Source organism: Pantherophis guttatus, chromosome 6 (assembly GCF_059756535.1).
Source record: "Pantherophis guttatus breed Tessera chromosome 6, ASM5975653v1, whole genome shotgun sequence".
Classification (NCBI taxonomy): Eukaryota; Metazoa; Chordata; class Lepidosauria; order Squamata; family Colubridae; genus Pantherophis; species Pantherophis guttatus.
The window spans coordinates 31,805,615-31,830,777 of record NC_142068.1 but is presented as its reverse complement, the minus strand read 5'-3'; the positions used below and the strand labels follow the sequence as shown (position 1 = coordinate 31,830,777).

General features: G+C 36.9%; 1 protein-coding gene across 1 annotated transcript in view; it reads right to left on the bottom strand.

The window, feature by feature from the left end:
- DNER (delta/notch like EGF repeat containing) overlaps positions 1-25,163 on the bottom strand; it is a 111,119-nt gene that overhangs the window by 53,448 nt on the left and 32,508 nt on the right. The window contains exon 2 of the mRNA XM_034439339.3: positions 733-1,029. Within this exon, the coding sequence (XP_034295230.1) occupies positions 733-1,029 (297 nt within the window). The remainder of the gene's footprint in view (positions 1-732; positions 1,030-25,163) is intronic.

Below are 25,163 nucleotides of genomic sequence, written 5' to 3'. Positions count from 1 at the left end.
GTGGTCTGGCTTCTGGTTTGTGGTCATGCCTCATCGGTGTATATATATACTGTGTGTGTGTGTGTGTGTGTGTGTGTGTGTGTGTGTGTGTGTGTATAGTATGTATTTCATTCTTTAGTTTTCTTTTGAAAAATCTCTTAAACCCTTAAACTGAACTTTGATGAAGATTCAATATCATATTTTACCATACGATAAAATCAAATAATGAACTGAATATAGTGCTATATAATGCATACAAAAGTAGTAATTATGTAGGCAGCATGCATTTCAAACTTACTTAACTCCTAGCCCATTTTTTTCTGTGATCTTTTGTTGAAAAAATCAAGTATCAAGAGAAAACTTTTAAAAATTGCAGAACTAAAAGAGGAAAATACAAAAAGAATATTCCAAAGAATAAAGAATTTCTCAATACCCTTAAATGTCCATTTGGTAGTATTAAATAATTAATGTATTTAGTAATAAATATGGTCTGTGATCAACAACAATGCTGGTGGCATTCATTAAAATTAATTACTTCTCAGAAAAATATTAAAAATTTACACTGAGTTCTAAGATAATTTTGTAATTTACACTTTGCACCACAAATTTCACAAACAGAATTCTTAGTTATTTTTCTTGATCCTTCCAGCTTTCCACATAAGGTCACATACAGACAATCTTTTCCTAAAGCTGCTACTGGATTTCATTCAGAAATAATTTATGGTACGTATTTTGCTTTAAAAAAAATCTTACTTCTACTTCATCCCATTTCAGATCCACAAGTTTTTGCCCCTCCTTGGGTTCCCATGTCGGTAGTGTCACTGTTGCTTGGGCTCGTGGCAGGATAATGTCCGGTTCCATGGTGGCTGCTCCTGGCCTATTTTCACTTGGCAACTCTGATTCTGTCCACCCAGACACTGGGGAACCATAAAATGAATATTCACAGTTTGTACCTTCATAGCCAGTATTACAAGCACAGAGATATCCATCCCCATTGCTAGTGCAGTTGCCATGGTGACAAGGGTTGCTGGCACATGGATCTGAAACAAACTGAAACACAAACAATAATGGGATTCTTAGTACCACAGAATAAGATGTGTCAGTCTTGTCACAAACATTAATCTGCTAAAATATCTAAGTGGCCTCCACCTGCTTTACTTAGAACTTCCTTTTCCAACCAAGCATCTTTCAAGTGTGCTGGACCACAATGGTCAAAATTCCTAGTTGATATAATAACTTTTAACAACGAAAGCTGTGAAAGAACATAGCTGGAAGGTAACCAGGTGAAGAAGCAGATTCATTATTCACATTTCAATAAAAAGATTATGCAGGAGACATAGAAGAAAATTAGTAAACAAAACTGATACTGTTGACAAAGTTGAATGGTTTAGAAATGTAATATTGGAACAGTTTCCAGAGGAATAATAATTAGCCTTTTGCAGCTTAACGGCTGTTAAACTAATCTAGCTTCCCAATTGACTTTGCTTGTCAATTATAGAGGGCAGTGCTGTTTCAAGTCCATTGAGCCAGCACTGTCCAAAGACATTTCTGCAGTCATGTAGCCAGCATGATGTCATGAACACTGCAACCTTCCCATCGAAGTGGTACCTATTTATCTACTCACATTTGCATACTTTCAAACTGCTAGGTTGGCAGGAGCTGGAACAAGGACAGGAGCTCACTATGTCACATGATGCTTAGATCTCAAACCTAGACTGCCGGTTCTCCAGCCCACAAGCCCAGTGTCTTAATCACTGAGCCACCGTGCTGTCCTGGATGAATAGTTGGAGAATAAGAATTCTGCAGATATCTCTAAAAATGAGCAGAAGGGGATATGCTCAATGGTTTCAAATTGTCTAAAATGGCAGTGACACAGATAATTTGGGAGAATCTTGCTGTTCCTTCATTTTAACAAAGCCAAAGAGAACCACAATGAAGGACTTTTGTACTTAGGGGAGTTTAGCTGTTTAAGATATAAAATAAATTATGTTATTCTATTCCTCAGATTTTCAGGGAAGCTAAGATAGGGAGTCTTGTCTAGATTGGCTTGGCACTCTTACCTATTGTATATTGTTTAAGATGTCATCTATCATACCAAGAAGCTAACAAATTGGGAAGACTACTATGTGGGTGTTTTTTTAAATAAATTGTCAAACCACTTAGATTGCCATTGTATACACTTTTATGAGAATACCTCACAAAGAACATCAGGTTGATTATCTTTGAATCCTTAGAGAGCAAAATTTGTGTTAGTTCTCTTATAGACTGTTCTTAAAAACACAAAAAATATATTTCTGCTATTCTGTGTTATGATTTTAATGTTTTTAACAATTGAAAAATAATTATAATTGAAAGTTATACATGGAATGCATGAGAAAATAACTGTGTCTTGGTGTGCTGAAAATACACTGCTTATTCATTAGGGCCAACACATTTTACCAAGTTCTTCCCAGGGACATTTTGTCCTACATTACAAGTAGCACAATAATGACTGTTCTCAGTATATAGGACACAATGACATAAGGAAAAATTCTTGAAAAATGTTGAACTACTTATTACATACTTCATTTGATATTTCTGTTGGTTTTACATGTTCTAATGCATTTCCTTCTTTTCTCCCTATATATTCTCACCATTAAGAGCAGTACTGCAGACAAACTCTGTCCATAGCCAGGAGTCCGACCCTGAGGGGGCTCAAGATTGACTCAGCCTTCCATCTGTTCGAGGTCAGTAAAATCCCGACTGTTGGGGAAAATATCTTATATTGTAAATCCGTGATGGCGAACCTATGGCATGCATGCCACAGGTGGCACGCGGAGCCATAACTGTGGGCACATGAGTGTTATCCTAACTCAGCTCCAGCATGCATGCACGCACTGACCAGCTGATTTTCAGGCTTTCTGGTCGCACCGGAAGTCGTGAAATGGGCAGTTTCCGGCTTCCCCAGGTTCCTAGAAAGCCTCTGGAGCCTGGGGAGGGCAAAAAAGGGCCTACTGGCCCACTGTGCCCTCGCGTGCCAAAAGTGGGGGGAGCGCGGCGGTACCACGAGCATGCGCTATCATCATTACAATTGTTCAGAGGACCAATGGGTTTTTTCTCCAACTGCCCAAACATACATTTATCAACCCAATATACAAATATTCTGGAGAACAGGAATAGAATTTCATTACAGTAGCATAGATACATGGGATCAAACAAACTAGCTTATTGTTTATCCAGTTTTCTAGATGCTATCTATCAACTAAAGTTTTTAATAACTTTTAAGCCCTTCATGGCTTTGGGCCAATTGGATAAGAACAGTATTCTCCCAGTTGTTTCTACTTATCCAATTTGGACAGGCAGGTTGGGCATTGTGCAGATCCATCAATCAAGGAACGTCAGCTGGTAGAAACTAGGAGATGTTCCTTGCCTGCTGTAGCCTCTAAATGGTAAATAGGCATTCTCTTACTAATTCTTTGCCTATTTTGACTTGAATACCTCTTTTATCTTCCTTGGTGTTGCTTTTGTTAGGCTGGGCTTTTTCTTTCTTTTGTGTACAAACAGATGCAAAGAAGCAATTTCTTAAGAAGAAATCTGCTTCTTAAGCAGTCCTGTTTTCTCCGTACTGTCTGTCACCTTCTTGCCATCTTCTCCCATTAGTGGACCTATCATTTCATTGAGTTTCTTCTTGTTCCTTACATATTGAAATAAACAATTTTGTTATCATTATTGGCATCAGTTGCCAATCTTAGCTCATTATGGGCCTTAGCTTTCCCAACTCCTTTCTTGCAGATTCAGGCTATTTGCTGGTATTTTGTTTTAGTTGTGTGTCGTTTTCCATTTTTTTATATTTATCTGTCCCTCAAATTGTTGGAAAGTCCTTTGTGCAACCATGCTGGTCTCATCTGGTATCCTGTTTTTGTTTCTCTGTAGATCTGAAGGAGACAAGACAGAGGGGCATGGAGTGTACTGATTCATAGAGTGACCAAAGGACAGACACAATTGAATGGCTGACAATGATAACAATATTGTTTTGCTTGGGCCTTCATTACCTCATTATTCAAAGTTTCCCAAGCATCTTGAATTGTTTTTCCTTTTTGAATTTCCATCCATGGAATCCTTCATAATTTCTTTCTAAGTTTTTTGAAGTCAGCTCTTTTAAAGTCTAAAGCACTAGTCTGACTTGGTTCAGTTATCTGTGGTTCCATTATAGGGAGTTCAAGTATGACATGATCACTCTCCCCCACAGTTCCTGTAGTTAACCTACCTATTCATAATGTTTCCTCCCAAAAAAAACCCCCTGCCAAATTCCCTCTTCTTTCAATTGCCTGTTATTGCATCTTTTTTAGCCACATGAAAAGCCCAAAATGCTATCACACTTTTATTTTTGGTGTTGATACTGTTTTAACACCATAAAGTGTTAAAATATTAGTCCTTGAGAACTCATTAATTTGCACACATGTGTATTAAGAATAGTGAGGCACCATAGAAACCACTTACATGTATGATATAACTCTTGGTTCTTAGTTTCTGTTGGCACCAGGTAGCAACCAGGAGTCAATAGATTCTGTATACAGCAAGGTATAATGGCTAAAAAGGATTGTATTTATTTTATTGAATAAATTCTAAGAATGTTAACAGGGAGAAAAAAATCAGCCTTTGTCTTTTCAGCATGCAGGAACCCTAGGAATAACAGCAATTAGACCGATTACTGGCACTTGTGCAGCAATGCAAAGCTTGTCAAGTTTGACAATAGAATGACAAAAGCAACTTTGCACTGTTGTGGTTGGTCTTTTGGGGGACAATAATGCATCTCACCCATATGAAAAGGACAGGATGATGCTCCTTTCATCATTTTTACAACAGCTGCAAGATTCTATAGATGCCCATGGCTTTAATATATTTGGATTTAACTATAATCTTCAATAGTATCATTCCTAACATTTTAAATCTGGCAATGTCCTTTGGGTTTAAGCATTATAATAATTAAGAATTTGTTGGAGCAAAAATACCATAAGAGCTGAGATACAGAACTTTCAAACAAAAATTAATATAACATGTATTCTTATTTTTATCTTATTTGTATTTATCCCAGAATAATCCTGAGTTTCAGCTTGGACATTCTACTCCATAGAAATATTGGTACAAGACATTAACTGCAGAATATAGTTACAAGAATTGGAATGGTGGGAATCACATGCCACCCCAATTAGCATGAGATTTGCAGACAGATGCAAGCCAAGGTGACTTTAACAATGCAATTTGACATTTTTTTTCTCCCCACAACACAGTCAGAATGCAGAAGAACTGCCTATAGCAGTTTTCTATAACTACTCCCACCAGGTTCTTACAAAATTGCCTTTCTACTTAAAAGGGCAACCACTTCCATAATCATAATGGAAGAAGGGGTGATAATTTTTCCAACCCTCACTTGCTGGTTTCATTCTATTTTCCAACCTATTTAAGCACATACCGCAATGCTCAGGTCAGCTGTTGGGGATATGCAGGAGCTGCAGATGTAAAGTACAATAACATTCCTTCCATTCTATTTTTTTCCCTTGAAACTAAATTTAATACTTCTGAACCTGAACCTGAACCTGAACCTGGAGACATTTTTTGGGACCCAAGAATAGGAAGAAATGCTCCTTTGAATATGATAATCCACCATCTGACTCAGTGGTGGGTTGCCCCTGGTTTGGACCGGTTAGCAAGAACTGGTAGTAAAACTGGCGGGAGGCTCTGCCCATGTCATCAGAAGTGATCTGTGCATGTATAGAAGCATGGGCATGATGCAAACCAGTAGTAAAGGTAAGTAGAACCCACCCCTGATCTGACTCAAGAATATTGAAGCAGGAGAAATATAAGCTCAGCCAATGAATAGACCAAGTCCTTTAAAAGGAGCAATTCTTCATAAAATCCTCCTTGCAAATAGAAAGAGAAGTGGGACACACCATTACTTTTTTGTTTGTTTTTATTAGCTTAAGTTTTTTATTTGAAGAAAAAAATAAAGAGACTAAAAATCGTATTATATTAACATGTTTTGTTTTGTTTTTATAAAAATGACATTGTTCAAAAATAAAACAAAACAGTGGCACACTGGTTAGAATGCAGCACTGTAGGCTAACTTCACAGTCTGAAGTTAGATCCTGATGGGGCTCCATACTGACTCAGCTTTCCATCTTTCTGAGGTCAGTAAAATGAGGACCCAGATTGTTGGAGGTAATATGCTTACATTCTTCTTCCTTTTGAAGGACCACAAGTATACGGTAAGGATAAGCAGAGTCAAGTCAGGACTGTACTAAGCTTGATTTCAGGCAACAATATCAACACATCCTGGCAATTTTCATGTCAAGGGCATGAAACTAATTATCACTGTCTTCTTTCAGAACAGTCAACATTTTCCAACAACATTTCAATTGCAGATTGTTCACATCTGTTTTTCTACTGTCATTCTAAACAATCTCTTCTGTATCAGCAAACATTTCCTTAAATTGACCCACAGCATGTGACCAACACTGAGCTAATATAGGATGAACTAGATCTGGAGGAAGTTTGGGGAAGGTCCTTTGTTTTTCATTGCCTTTTCAGCCTGTATAGTAGTTTTCTTCTATGTCTCACCTCAAAATGGAAGGAAATGTGTCATCAATTTTCAACAATTATTATCAAAGAAACACTTGGCATCAAAATATCTATGAGCCAGCATACATTCCTTTTTCTCCTCTGCTTTCCATTTTAAAACTGTTTTCCTAAATATATTTTGACGCCATCTCTTAATTCATTTTAATGATCAAATTCTAAGAATAAAGCAATACTATTGAAAGAATCCTTTTCTTTTCTTGGCCTTACCCCTCCTCTGGAGAGCTTTCAGTATATTCTGTTTCAGCAGACAGCTAAGAAGAAAAGGTTTTATTCTTGTCATTTTTTTTCAAACTAGTCTTTAGATTAACAATCTTCTCTTACTCTTTATTTTCCCTAATATTTAAAATTAGAACCTGCATGCAAAACGTAAAGACTTCTCTGTAAGTTACACTCTGTTTTTATTATCTATAGTTCTTTACACACAGTAAGATTGCTAAATTACTAGTTTTCTCTGCAGGCAACTCTACAGTTGGTTCTTCTATCAGGCTGTACTCTACAATCCTGCTAAGCTAGTTTTTCTGTTTGCCACCCCACATTGCCAATTACTTTTCCCAGAGCTCAAATAATCCTTGTATTTAAAAGAACAACTTTCCCTCTGAAGCCTTTCTATTTGCTTTCTTCCAAAAATGCTCTCACTATGCTAGATTTTCTTATCATGGTACATTGACTGAGAATCCCCTGGTGAGGAAAGCTAGAGTAGAACCAAGGTTAGAAAACTACTCCAGATGCCATACATGGTCTCATTCCCAACCAGAACCTTGAAAGAAAACTAATTAAGTAACATGGCATACAAATACATATCGAGTCATTCTCTTTACCAGACCAGGAAAAAAAGCCAGTTTTGTGTAAGTGCTGTCCTAGAAACCAAGATATTGTGAGTTCTAGTCCCACTTTAGGCATGAAAGCTGACTAAGCTCTCTTTTCCAGCCCAATCTACCTCACAGGGTTGTTGTTGTGGGGAAAACAGGAAGAAGAAAAATTATTATGTATGTTCACCACCTTGAATTCTTTTTTAGACAAAAATAAGGCATGATAAAAAACCTAATATAAAAATAAACAAAGTAATAAGTAATCTTTAGTAGATATTTGAATGCACCAGCAATCTGTCCAAACATCTGCATATTCACACGCTCAAGGATTGATAAAAATGTCTGATCCCTCCGTCGATGACTTCTAATTTATTGTTTTTTAAGAAAACAAATACATACATTCTTAATACAGTTCATAATCAAGTTCAGTTAAATTCAAAAAAATGCAAGGCAAGACACAAAATGCAATAGACTTTTATTCATTTATTTATTAAATTTCTACACCATCCATCTCATCTAAATAAATCTGAGTGGTACAAAACAAGATTGTGACATGTGCTCTACTTCCAGAGTTCACTTGAAAGGCCAAATATCATTGTAGTCCATGCTCTAACTATAAGGGAAGGAGCCAAAGCTCAGGACAATTATCATTGAAAGGAACATTTTTGCTTAGTTTAATTTAGCTTTATTGAACCAGCTTTTCCCATAAAACTAAAGCAAGAGATAGAGCAAAGAATAAATTCTCAGAGAAATTGCTAATCTTCATCAATAGGCTTTCCAGTTATACTTATCACTATTACATAAATAACATCATAACCGAACAAACCAAAGTCTTTAAATATTTAGGAATTACTGTACCTTTCAGCCATTTGTTTCTGGACAGAACAATCAAAAGCTGCCATGGATTAGGCTCATAGGATTATTGACAGAACTGTGTGTTTTCCAGGCAGCAGAGGTAATAGCAATATACCTATTGCTATAAACATATATATCCAAAGTGTTTTATGGTTCCCAGATTTGCTTTTATAAAAGCCCAAGATCCCTCTTGAAGCAGTCCAATCAATTTTTAAAAAATGAACAGTATATCCTGAATTCTTTGGGTTATATCCAATTCTATGTTATGACTGGAAATAGGATATACCTTTATAAAGGTTCATAATATGGCAAATTTTTGTGGCAACAGTGAAATCTGATGAGGGCTCTTTGACCTCCCTGACTACTTTGGATATTTTCTCTTTCTCTTGGAAATAAGGCACTGAGCATGATGCTAGATAAATAAAATATTCTCCAACAGTTGGGAGTTTGAGAGGGCCAATTTACTTGAAACAATGATTTCCTGAGATGGCCTTCACAGAAACTGGATCACAATCTCTTTGCATTTTGGGGATAGTTTGGGTAAAACACTGTTCATTTTCCCCTAATTATATAATCAAATCTCATATATGCTGCACTAGGTACTTCCCCCATTCCTGGTGAAATTTAAAATAGAGCCATCTATATTATAGAAGGAAGATATAACAATGTTCCAATCCAAGAGAGATTATGTCCTTGCTAGTTGAAAGATATTGAATCTGTTTTGCATGTCTTATTGCTCTACCAATTTACACAGCTTGGTGCTCAAACTTAATATCCCCCTTGCTGTTAAACTATCTTGTCTGGTCGGAAATGGAGAAACCTTCCCCCTTTTGGCTGAATAATCTGGAAAACAGCTAAGATTTGTGCAGTTGTTGCTATGGGGAGGCAACTGTTCAAATATTAATCATTTACATTTGCCTATTTGTTATAGACAATGTATAAGATTAGCAAGTTTTCCTGAATATAGACAAACTTTTATGTTTAAAAAAACTTGCGTAATAATTTATTTTTTAAAATAGACTAGTTCATAATCATCTCATAAGTTTTTGTAATAATTGTGCAAAGACCCAAAGGCTGCATCTGAAACCCACTTGACTTTTGGAGACTTTTACTATCAGCATAAAGCAAATTGAAATGAATTTGTTAGCTGATTGGGGGATGCATAGTGAGCTAAATATGTCTCTAGAAGAGCGAAGATGATAATTGCAGCAAAGAATGTAGAATCGGTGAGTAGACTAGTCTAGTGAGTCAACTGGATCTTTGGAACTTCTCCACAGATTGCTCATATGTGTCCACAGGAGAGTGGTCTCCCACAGATTTGAGTACAAGGATGAAGGGATCAGTTATTAAGCTCACAACAGCAGCCGAGCCATTTAAAGAACACTAGGTTTGCTAATCTCTTTTTCTAACCTAACTTTCTGAAATTGCTTATGTAACCATCTTAAAGCTATTAGAGATCTTTGGAACAACAAAGATTGAAAAGCCATTTGTTGAGTCTATCTTCATTTCTAACAAAAGAAAAATTAACTACAAGTTTAAGAAATAAGGAAATTGAAAAAATGGCAAAAAGCTAAATAACATTTTGAACTAAGAAAGTTCTAAATTAATTCAGGGTCCAGACAAATTTAGAACACTAAGACTTTTACTACAAGCTTTTGGAACTAACTATATAAAATAAGTGGCTTTTTGTGGGAACAAAAATTATTTTATATACTGTAAATCATAACAGAGATTAGAGAGTTTACCATTTAAATTTCACACTTCAGGGGACTAAAGATTCCAAACAAAAAGAAAATAAATGCAAACCTGATTTTAGTTTCAATTAGTATTGGAATTTCAAAATAGCACAAAATGCTATCACATTTGAAATATTAAAGGAGATTTTCAAAGAAGGGGCAGAAATTAGTAGCCACAATATTAACAATATCAAGAATGACTAAACTACGGTATATTCAAAATATGCTAATGAAGAAATCACAGATGTAAAACAAATCTTGTATGATGCAGAAGCAATATAATTAGAAACACTGAATAAAAAGATGGGATCACAAGACAGATAAGGCATTTAAAGTGGAAATACATGTGACAGACTAAGAGAATGACCTAGATAAGGATTGTTTACTGGATATACAAAAGAAGCTGCCTGAAGTTTTAAAGATTAAAGAGGAAATACAAATTATAAACCAAGAGAGTAACCTGGATTATGTCTTTTTACTGGAGTTACAGTAAAACTTGTTAAAGACTCAAAGAAGCTTTTAAAATAGGACAAAGAAGAATCGGAGAAAAATAAAATCCAAGAATAACATTTAGATAAATTATAGATTAAAATTTTTCAGAAGTAAAAGGAAAGGAATGTAAAGTTGGCTTATTTGATCAAGACTAAAATAAGACATGTTTTTATAAAGTTCTGGCAACCTTTTATATGTTGGGGAAGGAGAACAGTCTGTTTCATTCCTCAACATCCCTGCAGGTCATGTGGTACAGTCATGGAATTCATTGCAATTGCTCTGAAAACAGCATCTGCTTCCCTACAGGCCACATGGGATCCAGTTCTGGGATAGAAGCATACAGTCTACAGATGGCAAGGAATGGAGTGGCCTACTCGCCTTCCTCAGCACAAGCTCTGGAATTCCAGAGATCTCCAAATGGTAAGTGTGCAAGCAATGATGGGGAGTAAGATGTGGCACCCATACAGAAGCAGGCCCAAGGCCTATGGAAACCCAATGGGGAAGCAGGCCCAAGGCCTACAGGAATCCAGTGGGGTGAGATGGGGAGTAAATAAATAGCAGGGTAGGGTTAGGGATTTGTGTTTTGGACTGTGGATTTGCCTTTGCTGGACTTGTTCTGTATTTTTCTGACTTGGGAAACTGGACTCATTGGGTCTTGCCCTGATTCCTGTGTGAGGAATACTATTTTGTATTGGTGAAGCCTCAGTAAAGATTTCAAACCCTTGTGGTATATGCGTGTGTGAGCGGACAGGACAAGACAGAATTCTTCACTGGTATATTAGCTGTTAATATCTCATGAATCATTGTGATTATCTGTTGGAAAATATTTAATACTTCATGCACATCTTTCCCAGCACAGATGGCCTGGTGCAGCTTGGTATTTCCAGGAAAGCTGAGAAATTAAAGAACGACACTTTCCAACTCACCAGACCATCTAATCTTTGAACACTAATTTTTGGTATAAATACTTAGTTTAATTACCATCAGATAATTTCATGATTAACAGAAAATGGTCATTACCGAGCAAATTTATATGTTAAAATGTGTCACCAGAACAGTATATGCTATACTGTTCTGGTGACACATTTTAACATATAAATTGGTCCCATTTCCAGATGTGTTAGAATCCCCACACTCTTTAAAATAAATAAATTCAATTTAAGGTTTATTTGCATAGTCTGCCAGCTTCTATAATTAATCCCCTTGAGTTTCAATTGGCAGGGTTAGGTGCATTTAGTTTAAAGCTTAACAGTGATTTTTAGATTTTCCTTTAAAAAGTAATATATTACTTTTGTAACTTCATAAATAAATCATGATACAGTGAATTACCACAAAATTTTAGATCCCAGGCTTACTTATTTGTATTTTACTTACTTTAATTTTTTATTCTTTTTAATCTTCTTTACCATTCTTGATTTATATTCTATTCATATGTTTAACTTTTTTAAAAGATAAAATAAAAAAAAATAAAACAGAATAAAATACACACTGAACATAACTAGCACAGGTGAAACCCTTTTCATTCAAATAAAGCATTTTGAACACTGAGACACAAAGGTTTCAGTGAAACCTTGTAAATATAGCTAGAACTAGATAAATAGAAGAGTTAACTATTTATCTTCCAAGCCTTTTCTTCCATTTTAAGATACAGGGATCAGCTAACACATATGGAGAGTTTATAGGAAAATAAAAAAAGCTTGTAAATAAAAAAAACAGTAAAAAAAATTATCATCCATAAATGCCAAGTTATCCTCCATGAAGGAACTCTCCACAAGTCTTTGCTGAAAAGCATCTTATTGTAGCAGGTATGAACTGAGCACTATCCTATAATCCTGGATAGCAGATGTGGATTTAGAGGCATTTTGTGTCACATAATCTTTACAGACCAGTGTTTCTCAAGCTTGACAACTTGAACATGTATGGACTTCAGCTATGCTGGCTGAGGAATTCTGAGAGTTGAAGTCCACACACCTTAAATCTGCCAAGGTTTAACTTTCCTCCAAGGAATATAGAGCAATTTATTTATTCTAGATCAGTGACGGCTAACCTTTTCCAGACCGAGTGCCCAAAGTGCGCACGTGCAACCCCCCAAAATGCAATGTGCGCACAGCCCCCATGCATGTGCCTCCATGACCTCACGCATGCGCAGACACCCCCCTCCATATGCACGGCAGAGACCCGAAGACCAGCTGGCTGGCAGGAGGCGCACATGCATGCGCAGTGGAGCTGAGCTGGGGCAACGGCTCGTGTGCCACAGAGAGGGTGCTGCGTGCCATCTCTGGCACGCATGCCATAGGTTCACCATCACTGTTCTAGATTATGCCTACTTAGTGACCAATTTAGTATCCTCAGCCTTTTATTGAAGATAATTATTTTGATTTTGCCAAAATTAATCTCTAAACATTGGTTCTCATAACAGCAAGCAAGACAGTATAATGCTCTTCTTAAACCCAATGGGGTTTGAGAGAAAATTATCACCTCATCTACATAAAGGAGCATCCCAAGATATGCATTTGCTTGTTTTGATGGGCAATACTTTAAATTATCTAAATAAGTAAAGCATAAATAATACAATAACAGAGCCAAGATGCAACCTTGCCTAACTTTTCTAAAAATTGGGATTTCTTTGGTGACCTGCCTTTGCACATATTACAGCACATCCTTTGATGTGAATTTTGGTATAATTCTAACATCAGGAAAAAATGGGCAGCAATCAATTGATATTGATAACAATTTATGCCACAAATTCTGTCTTGATATCAATTCAAAATCTAAAACTCTGCATATAATGCTAGATTGTTTAGTGGGGGGGAGGGGTGTTTCTTCTACCAGATGATCTAATGTAAAGATGAATGCAACAGAATGGCCTGACCAAAAGCCAGAATGTTTTTAGAATCTATCCAATCTACCAGCCATTAACAGGGCGATTAACTTCTGACTATACTTAATAGGTCTGTAATTCTGCACAGTTTTCTTTCAGCTTTGCTGTCTATTGCAGGGCTGTAAAACTCCCGGGCCACGGGCTGGATGTGTCACATGCTGGCCATGCCCATGCCCATGCCCGGTTTAGTGAAGGAGGAAAAAGTCCCAATACGTCACGTGACACTGCCATGATGACATGAGTTTGACACCCCTGGTCTATTGTAATTTTTATTTACTGTAAACAGGAATTATTACTTGGCTTTATTAGATCTGATTTAGTAGCAAAACTATTTCAGAGCATGTTACTTGTACACTTTGTTTAGGATGCGACAGATTTCAAAAATAAATGCACACCGGATGCCTTGGAAATTTTGGGGCTATGTGATAAAGCACTTGATTCTAGTTGACCTCTGCTATTAATAGAAATTATGGAGAACTGCAATAGTAAGTACAGTGACATTATAACTCTTAATACTGACTGTATAAAATCATTCATGATGATCAAAATCACTTTGAAAAACTTCCCGAACTTCCAGTAGGCCCATTTTTTGCCCTCCCTGAGCCTCCATGCGCACCCTGTACTTACCTGCATCCAAAATGGGCCGCATGGGGACTCCTGGGAGGGGCGGGATGGGGTGTGCGGGGCCAGCCAGGAGTGGGATTTGGAGGTTCTCTGAACTGCAAAGGATCTTAGCTAGAGATTCTCCCAAACCCCTGAGAAGCCCTAGCAGCCCACCCCTGGACTGGGAACTGGGTTACTTATGAGATGGTTTGTTCCCAATTGTTTCTACCCATTTTACTCAATTTAGCAGCAGCATGTTAAGGCTACTATCATCCAAGAAATATGAGCTGATAGGACCCAAAAGAAAATTCTTTTCTGTTCACCCTCTGAAAAATCATCTCTCCTGAGATTAGGTTGGCCTTTCAGAAAGCTTTGAATACCTTATTCATAGTCATTTCTTGGCTATGTTGATTTTTTATGATTCTCCAGCTGCTATATGTTTTGTTTCTTGTTTTATTTCAATATTTGTATATATTTTATTTGTTTTTAACATCGTAAGTTACCCAAAGTCATGTATGAGATGGGTGGCTATATAAATCAAATTAACAAAGTCTAAGGGATCTCAAGTTAATTTATAATGAAGTCATGACTATCATCTTTGATCACAATCCTACCCACACATAACTGACAACGATCCCTGCAAAACTCACAATAAATATTTTCTAGGTCTATACGATTATGTGGTTTCATTCTTAATTGAAAATAACTGAGTTACCTTCTGCTTAGAACCAAGCAGTCAATATGATGTGCAACAGGATTAAAAACAAATATAAATGCAAATTAAAAGCAAGGCTACAGGAAAACAAACTATATAACTTCATAGCAGTAAAGCAAACAAGTATAATTTGTCTTTTATCAGAAAATGGTTTAAGAGAGAGAAAAGAATTTAGTGGAAAAATAAGAACCTAAACCACTTTTTCCCAGTGAGCACTGATGCAGTGCCACAAGCAGCTTTACTCTGCACTCCCTCCTATCATAGAATAGTGAATGACGGAATAATAAACAGGCTTGTTTTAAAAAATCCCTCCTCAACCCTATGGGTGGTATGTATGCTTCTAAATCTCATATCCTCTATCACAGGGGTGTCAAAGTTGATTTCACTGAGGGCTGCATCAGGGTAGTTTTTGACCTTCGGGGGGCAAGATGGGCGTTGCCAGGATGGGCATGGCCAGCTCAACGTCACTCGTGTTGAAGGCACCTGTGGTAGCCTGAGCACTCTGCCAGTGAAAACAAGCTCCCAAGCTCTGTTTTCAGCTGCGTCGGCCTCTTGCAACCCTCTGACAGTGAAAATGGAGCTTGGAAGGGCCGCATGCAGCCCTTCCGAGCTCTGTTCTCACTGGCAGAGGCATTGCGGGCCAGTCCTTCGCTGTTTCCAATGCAGCCTGCCGTGCATGCGCAGAGCCTTCCTTGCATGCGCAGAGCCTTTCGCACATGTGCAGAGCGTCAAAAACAGGATGTGATGACATCTGGGTGGGTGGGCGGAGCCTCCCATAGCCGCCGCTACTGGTTTGCACGAACCAGATAGAACTGGCTGAATACCACCACTGTTCTTGCCACTATGTGTTGGACTGTTCAAAGGTCTCTCTGCATATTCTATACAACAAGTATTGCCTATTGCAGTAAACTGCAGCATCTATGGATCTGGTTCTTCTGTTATGTCAAGTTCATCAACCATTCTTCCATACTGGGTAACATCAAATATTTCAACTTTGTGCATATAGTAATCTCACTGCAGTAATCATATATTGAAATAACCTTCCATAGATTTTTCTAACTGTTCATCTACTAACCTTAAAAGCAAAAATTCTGGCTTCAATTGAATATTGATCTTTAAAATCCTCTGTATCAAAATGTGTGCTGAATAGTGAACGGGTTTATAAGGATCATGTCAGTGAGCAAAGAGAAACAGATGAGGAGGGGAGAGTAATGGCTGAGATAGTTTTTTTTTTCAGGCAAACAGGACCCAAGACAAGAAGCAGCAAACTACTGTACACAATCAGCAGCCAGAGATGTTACCATATACAACACATTGTATTTCATCCAGACATTGCCGAATTAAACTCCTATCACCTCTCCAAACTGGCTGTTAAATAAATCTGCTCGAAGTGGCAGTTCAATAACAGGCATCCCACCACTGATCAAAAGTTTGAATCAGGTCAAATGAAAACAAATGAACAAAAAAATCTGCACTGAACCATTTTCAAAATTTTATGATGAAGATAAAATTCCTTACAAGCTTAGGGATAGAGAATTGGTGGGATCTTCAGGGATGGGAAACATACAGATTTCTAGATGTTGTTGAAGTATATTTCCCAATGAGTATGGCCAAATTCTGGAGATTTATAGGTTTTCCATATATCCAATAGTCTTAACAAAGACTTGAATTAGGGCTTATACCTGTGTCCAGTCATGTCTCACCTTCCTCCATCATCAATTCAAATCTTCACCCACTTCATTTCCTAGAGTTTCTCAGAAAAACAAGGAGCCACCAGAATTGGTAGGCATGAAGAAGCCATTCAGGAGCAATTCTATCGAATATCTGCACATCTCCATGTTCCAGAGGCCAACAAGGGATTAACTGAACTGTTCTCCAGGGAAAATTCCCAACCACTGTCTGGAAATTTTCTGGATCCATTTAAGCCTCTGGAGCAGGCATTTAAATTGGCTCAGCCTCCCTGCAGAGACTAGCACCTTCACAATCATAAGAAAGTGATCTGAAGGATCTGATGCAAAGATCCTCCAGCATGACATTAGACTTTTACCCTGGTAAAAGTCAGGTTTCACATGGGTCAGATCTATTATGACCAATGAAAAGTGCACGGTTGTCATGGCAACAATAAAATTTCTGAGCCACATCCAATCCCAGAGACAGGAGATTAAAATTGCCTAAAATTTTTAATCTAGGCAGAGTGGTACCATTCCCCAAATGAGAATAAGTAGCTCAGGAAAGACTATTTATCATGTGTGTATCTTTTCAGTTTTCAATAAGAATACTTCTGAATATTAATAATCTATTCCTTTTTAAGTAGACATCAACAATTTTGGTTCATCTGGATTGAATTACAATTTGTTAGAAATTATTATTCACCAATAACAGAGCTCAAATATTTTCCTTAGCAAGAGAGAAGATCCATCAAAAACTAAGGATGATTGCCACAGAGTCTGCATATATATGATTATAAAATGAAAGGAAAAGAAAATATCTTGCAGAATCTTCATACGATAAACAAGTTAACACTTATAATATCCAATTAAATGGGAAAAAAGACTGCAATATAGCATTTTGTATATCCTTCACATCAACACAAAAGGAGATTTAGATGTCTACAAACCCTATAAGACTGCAGTAGAAAAGGTAGAGACAGATTAACCCACAGGGTTCTGAGCAAAAACCTAATGGAAATAATTTTCCAACATTTATATAACCACAATTCATAACACTGGAATGATCATATCATTGATTCAGAAAACCTAGATGTGCAAATGCCAATAATTTCTAAGTTTAGAAAACAACCACAGCGTGAGCTGAGAAATGATGTTTTGCTAGTATTTAGACTACAGATTAATTATTTCTGTTAATGATAAACATTTAAAAAGTGCTCACTTCAAATTGCTTTCTAAAGGCAGCCTTAAAGAAACTTGAGGAAAACACAAAGTATTGTAGAAGCCTGCTAAGGAAAGCCTTGGAAGCAGAGGTGGGTTTCAGCAGGTTCTGACTAGTTCTGGAGAACTGGTAGAGGAAATTTTGAGTAGTTCGGAGAACCAGTAGTAAAAATTCTGACTGGCCCTGCCCCCATCTATTCTCTGCCTCCCAAATCCCAGCTGATTGGGAGGAAATGGAGATTTTACAGTATCATTCCCCTGCCACGCCCACCAAGCCATACCCACAGAACTGGTAATAAAAAAATTTGAAACCCACCACTGTTTGGAACACATACTGTACATACAGTAGGAGATATACAATTCTGTGACAAGTTTAAAGTTGAATTCTAAATCTGGTATTTCAGGATAAATCCTACTGATTTTTCATTATTGGTTTTTAATTTAAAATACGATAAAGCACCGAAGTCTTGTACAGCAAATTTTTAAAAAATATTGCAGTATATATCGGAGTTCAAATTATTGCATATGTCACTTCAGCCAACATCTTCTAGGAGATTAATCCATGTTTTAATAAACCAAATGAAACTGAGTGACAGTAAAATTCTCCAAAATGGGGATGGTAGACTCATTCAGCCATACTGTAATTCATAATTCAGCGTCTAAGCCTTCAATTGAGGAATATGCATAAATTAAACTCACATTTAAATCTAATTCTAAACTAATTTTCAGCAGTAAACAGCTTTAATATAAAGCATCAGAAGCCCAATATATTATTCTTAAACTTGCTATATTTTGTGCTGATCAGCTGCTTTTCCCTGCCAATTGAGTATCACTTCTTTGTTTTGTTACAAAAACAGTTTGGAGATTATATTAATCAATTAAATACGTCTGTAATTTTATTTGTATCCATATGCTAAACTACCTTATTTGCCAATTCATAACACATCCTGATTAGATAAGCAACTGTGACCAAATTGAACACTGAACATTAAAATATAGGAAAATGCCTTTTGGAGTCAAGGTTCACAAACTCTATTAAGCTTAAGAAGGTCTACCAGATCTTGTCTGAAAAAATCTAAACAAGAACTAAAAGCAGGAAAGAGACATAGAATGAGATCTTTACTTTTATCTCATAGTCATCAGGATTTTTGCTGATTAAATTGCTAGGCTGAGATCTAGAATGTTATAAAAATCCAACCATTTGGTTTGTAAACCATGCTACAAAAGTTAGCACGATGTGTGAAATCAACCTATAGACCATTGGTCCAGCAACCCTAATTTTGTTTAAACAATCAGTAGCATTCCAGAGTTTCAGGAAGTTTTTCCATCCCTACTTAGAAGTGTCCAGAATTGAGCCTGAATTTTCTGCTCACAAAGTACTTGCTCTAGCAGAGAGAGATGGGTTCATATAACCTGGCTCTAATTACTGCTTCTACAATTGTTTAAAAAATTAATCTACAAAATCAATGTGAACTTCCTCTCACTAGTGTGAGTTTGGCTGACTGACCGTTGACTTTGAATTACAATAGACTCTCTGGCTTTTCCTAATCCCTAACTCAGAACACAATATCGTGTCCCAAAATAATCAAAACAGATTATCTTCCACCTATGTACAATATAGTCATGAAGTTCACTTCCCATTTCAGCTCTGCATTACTGCACAATCTTCCCTTTACCTAACTTCTATTGCTTGCCTTTATAAAAGTGAGTGGAGTCAAAGCAGGCAAAATGTTATGGTGACTCCTCATAATCAGAGGCTGCACTGGTGATCTTACAAACTGTCAAGCTTGGAAATGGAGAGGCAATCAATACCTGAAAGAGGACCAGATGAGGGCAGGTTCAGATAATGTCAAGCCAGATCCTGGCAGGACACCTAGCCTTAGGATGTGCCAACAATTTCAAAGAACAAAACAAAGTTTTGGGAAACAAATAAGATAACACCCCTAAATGAAGAATGCTCACAGTGAATCTATATAGAGCAGTTTCTAGAATCTTACTTTGTCAGAAACCAGTCTCCAAGATCAGGTCTTCATATCCATATCCTTGCTCTGTCCTCAAACTTTAGGCTTACACCTACACTAGTTTGTGGAACCCTCTGGAAGGGACTCCTACATTGACAGATCAGTTTTGTCTCTCTGTCACTGCCTAACCCCATCAACTTGGACAACCCTTTTTTAACTCAAAAAGAGAGATCAATCAGAATCTCCTCCTTGGAATTTTTAGTCTAAGAAGTAAGGTAGCCAGATGATCAACAGATATGAAGTGAAGGACACTGATAGTAATAACTTTTATTATTTCAAAAAAAATAAATAATTTTTTTTTAATTGATGGGATTTTTGCTTTACATAGGGAAATGTGAGTTAAGGAACAAAATCTCCTTATCTTTTGACTGCTTTATTGTGTAACTGGTAAGGGGATAGGGGAATTTGCCAAAAACTATTGTTCAACAACATTTTATATGTCTCCCTGCCATCTTCCTTCTTCAACTGTTCCTCATGGATTTTTCCTTCTGGGCTTATTATCTTGGATAATACAGTATCTTTCTAAAATGTGGTACCTGAAACTAAGACAGCATTAATTTAAACATATTATTTACCAGTTAAATGTCTCCCAATCAAAGCCAGATGTGTGACCACAGGATGACAATTAAAAGTTCATATTTATATTTTTCTGTACTTTTATAGTTCTGGAGTTGTAATTCAACAATATCTTGAAAGCCACATGTTCTCAAACCCTATTTTAGAAAGCATGAAGCGTTAAATGTCAACATATCAACTTTATTAATTTCATCTGGTTTTCTCTCAAGTAAAATTTGAAATAAAAGAAATGGAAATCATCATCAGACAACTTTTATATATTTCTAGTTTTAGCATCACTACAATCATTTCTTGCAAAGTTAACCTTTTTTCAAGCAGGAGTAGTATTTGCGTTAGGTATAACCTTGAGGAACAATAAGGAGAGCATGCAGCTATTTTTGAATTCTTGGAGCCAGAAATACTATTGTCAGTATAAAGAATGTCATGTGACCCCCTTTCCAAATAAAGAAACAAAACTATCTATGCAAAGCCTCCAAGTCTCCTCTTTCCAAAGATAAATAAGTTGCACAAAATACCAAAATATTGATTACCTTTTGATTACAATAATTGATTAAAATTATTATTATTATTATTGTTGTTGTTGTTGTTGTTGTTGTTGTTGTTGTTGTTGTTGTTGTATGGGGTTGTTGTATTAGCCAGGAGTAGGAGCTTGGCAGTCAATTTACCAGCTCTGTAGGACACAGTCGCACGCTTCCTACGGTATGCCACAAAAGGGTGAGCTCGCTTCACACCAGAAAAAAAAGATTAGTGGCTCTTCCTGCAGCGTCATCCCGGTCCTCCTCTGGATCTGCCTCGTAAACAAGCACCACAACTGGGAAGGTTCAGAGCCAGCAGGAATCTGACTGTCAGCACAGAGCACCAACTCGTCTCCCTACCAAATTGGTACTATTTATCTACTCACATTGAACATGCTTTTAAACTGTTGGGTGGACAATTGCTATGGTGAGTGATGGGAGCTTACCCATCACACATGTGCAGGGGGCAAGTGCATGGGGGAGCGGTGTGCACATTCCGGAAGTGAGGAAATGGGCCCATTTCCAGCCTTCGGAGCCCAGGGGAAGCCATTTTCTCCTTCCCAGAAACTCGGGAAAAGTCTCCAGAGCCTGGGGACAGCAAAAAATGGGCCTCCCGGAAGTTCCAGAAGTTCGGAAATGGGCTCATTTCTGGTCTCCAAAGGGCCTCTGGAGCCCGGGGAAGGACGTTTTCGTCCTCCTGGAAGTTCGGGGAAAGCCTCTGGAGCCTGGGGAGGGTGAAAAACAGGCCTACCGGAAGTACTGGAAGTCTGGAAACGGGCCTGTTTTCGGCCTCCAGAGGCTCAAAGCCTCTGGAGCCTGGGGAGGACAAAAACACACCTCCCGCCACCCCGCCCGCTGTGGTGCAGGTTGCTAAAATTTTTGAATCCCACCCTTCGAACACCTGCGTGGGGGCGGGGGGGTCATATGGGGGTTGTGTGCGCATGCATGAGGGACATAGGGGGCATGCACGCATGCATGGGGGGGCACATTGCATTATGGGACAGAGCACGGTTTTGGCACATGAAGAGAAAAAGGTTAGCCATCACTGATGTAGACTAATACCCACAACTCTCAACAATAGACAATTCCAACAGTTGAAGACAACAAATAAGGAAAACAGATTTGAGTAAGACTACCTATTTTAGTGTGGGAACTCCGTTTTTCTTTCAGTGTAAACGCTAATGTATATTAATTGTACATGATGAGGAAAACGAAATAAAAATATTATATATACTGCTTTTCAAAACCAACATGAAGACAGGAAACATTCATTGGGTGATAGTGACATTCTTAGGTTCATTTGATTTAGGCAATCATCCCCTTCATCATGAATGAATGAAAATGAGATCCTTCTTATGTTACCCATTAGAGAAATGATTTGATAATGTTTGAACTGTGTCTTTAATAAACTTCCTACCCGCCATATCAAGGTGAATGGGAATTACAGTTTAAGAAACAGAAATAGAGAGGTAAATATTAACTTTCTATATCACCAAGGATGTGGTTTTGTTGTTTTCATTTTGTATTAGCTGAAAGGTATAGGCTGTAGATCCAGTTACACTCCTGAGGGCATCTTTTTCATCATTGGGTACTCAGAATCCAAACACAGTATGACTTCTAAGCCAGCAACAATGTATATAATCAGATCAAAATAGCACAAAACAGAAAATAAACAACAAATAAAATGAGCAATATTTTATACGGGAGAAAAAGATATGCTCTCAAAAGAATTTATGAAAACAGCAGGAGATCTACAGAAAACAGCCAGAGTTTAATCCTATGTGTTCCTACACAGTTTCTAGCTTGACTTTGCATATTTCTAACATTACTCTTACACCTCCTTTGGGGAAACATTGAATTCAAAAAAACCCCATCCAATAGTAAAGAAATATTAATCTAGGCAGAAAATCAACTGTTTTGATTTTGATCACCATACAGTTATGGTGATCGTATTTGGGTATGAAAAACTAGAATGAGAAAAAGAAGAAATTAGATGAGACACACAACTAAAACATACATTAAAAATGTAGAGACAGCAAATTCAAATAAAACGGGAATACACTCAGCTCTCTGAATTTAACAGCAACCATATTTTTTTCTTTTTAAGAAAGCTAACAAATATTATTTGTGTAGAATAAATAAGAGGTCCAGAAGTTAGATTGCTATCTTCTGTATAACCAAGAAAAATTATTACTTGGATTGTCCAAAGCCTTATAGTTGTATAAGTAGTAAAAATTTCTGTACGATTTCAAGTGAACAGGGCAAAAAAAGCTAAGAAGCCATCACAAACATGTGGCATTTTTTTCTGCAAAGATTATAAATTCACATTGTAAAAAGTGATAGCATATCCAGATTTTCCTGAGATTATGTTAATATAATCTTAATAGTATCAAGAACCATCAACCCCATGTATCACAACATGTACTGTATGTCAATCATGTCAGGTGTAGACCAGTCTTGACACTACATGCAAAATGTAAGAAGTCACAGAATTCAGCTGCAACTAGAATGTTTCTCTGCTCATAGTAAGCAACAGCTCATGCAAACCTTGCTTGCTTGGTCTTTTATGTAAACATGGTAGCTCATGGTAGCTAAGTGGTTGCCAATGTTTAACAGTAATGTTTAAAATGTTATAGTTACCCCACATCTCCAATTTAATTAGCTAGGCATCACTAACTAACACAGTTTAGCAGCTATTTCCAAGCCAAGCCAAGTCTACTAGAAATTAAATTCTGTTGACTTTAAAGAAAGAATGTTAACCATTTAACTGGCTAAACCCAGTTACACTGGATGATTTCTTTGAAAGATAAAGCGTTAACATTAAATAATCTAACTCAAAATAAACACTCTGTGTTTATAGTATCAATTCCCTCCAGTGTTTACATAATGCTGTGTATTCCCAAGAGGTAAGTTTTGATCAGTATTGAATAGAAAAATGTGTACAATCACCAAATTAAAAAAAATCACTTACTGAATTAGCATTTGAGTAAGATCTGCTATTGAATGTATATTTCAGAATGATCATTGTTGCCATCATCATATATATTTAATCAAAGAAAATCACAATGTTTGCAAATCAATCCAATAAAAATCAACTTAGAACCTAACAGCAGCCCAGTGAGCAAATATTAATACTAAAATGGCCACTAAAAATCAGTAGATTTTAAAATATATCCAGCATATATCTTTTCTTAGGTGTTAATTTAAAACTGCAGCTGAGTAAAAAATAGATAAAACAGCCAGATTATCCTATCAATCAAATAAAAGGAGGTTTGAATCTTTAAAGGCCATTACACTTCCAAAAAGATAGAAGGAAGAAGAGAAATAATTCCAGAATGTGAAACTACAGTAGGCCCTTTAAGGATCCATAATCTGGATAACACTACACTACTGGAATCTAGATCACATTACAAGAACAAGAAATTAAGAGAAGGCCTTGCTCAAAAAAACATAAAGAAAAAAACTGGATTTAGGGTGAAATAGGAAAAGCAGATATTGCAGAGTTTGTAACTAAAATGCTCTGGGCATTCTATAATGAATGATGGCATTAATTAGATATGAAATATCCAACAATGTTGACTTGCTTTCAAATTTTGGAAATAACTTGAATCAAGCTAATCTCACATATTTGAGATTGCTTTTTTTTCCTGGGTGTGAAGCATGAGATACTTCAACAAGGATTCTGTCCTCACAGAACAAAATAAATGAGCTAATGCCATCTAACTTGAGAAATAATAGCATCTAATGTTTCCAAGCTGGATACAAAAAATAAACATTTGCCAATTATTTTTACCTTACTGGAAAAAAATTGTATTGGAATGTTTATGAGATGTAATCCAGGTTTCTTATCTTAGTTCTGGTTTTTGTTCTTAAGTTCTTATGGTGACCTATATAAAAGGGTTATCTTCTCATTATCTAAATTCTGCAGCACTCAGAGCTGACAGTAATTGATGGGCAGAAAACACAGCTGCAGCAGTAACCTTCAGATTCAAAGCTAATCAAAAACGTGATCTCTATGGTATGACAAGAATGAGGTGTCATTCCTAAGGCTTTGAAATGACTGTTTGGTAAAAATGTGAAATCCTCTGAGACAGGCCTGAACAAAATTGGTAAAATTCAAAACTACAACTGTTGACAGTTTCAAGGATTATTTTTTTAATGCTTGAATGGTTGACAATGCCATTCAATGGCAGGGTGAGGGGGGAAGGGGGCGATGCAGTGTACATGGAGTAACCAATACATTGTGCATCCAGTTAATAGAAGCTTCTCATGTGGTGGATGAATTTGGGCAGGGCTGGAATTTCAACCAAATATGGCCCTTAAAATGTGTGCTAAAGTTTTATGAACAACAGCACAGTTCTGAATTATTCCATGTGTGGTAAAGACACTGTGGGGGCAGCAAGATTTAGGAAGCTTAATTTCTTGCCGGTTCCAGAATAGGAGGGAAGCACAATAAAATAGCTACCTGGTGCAAT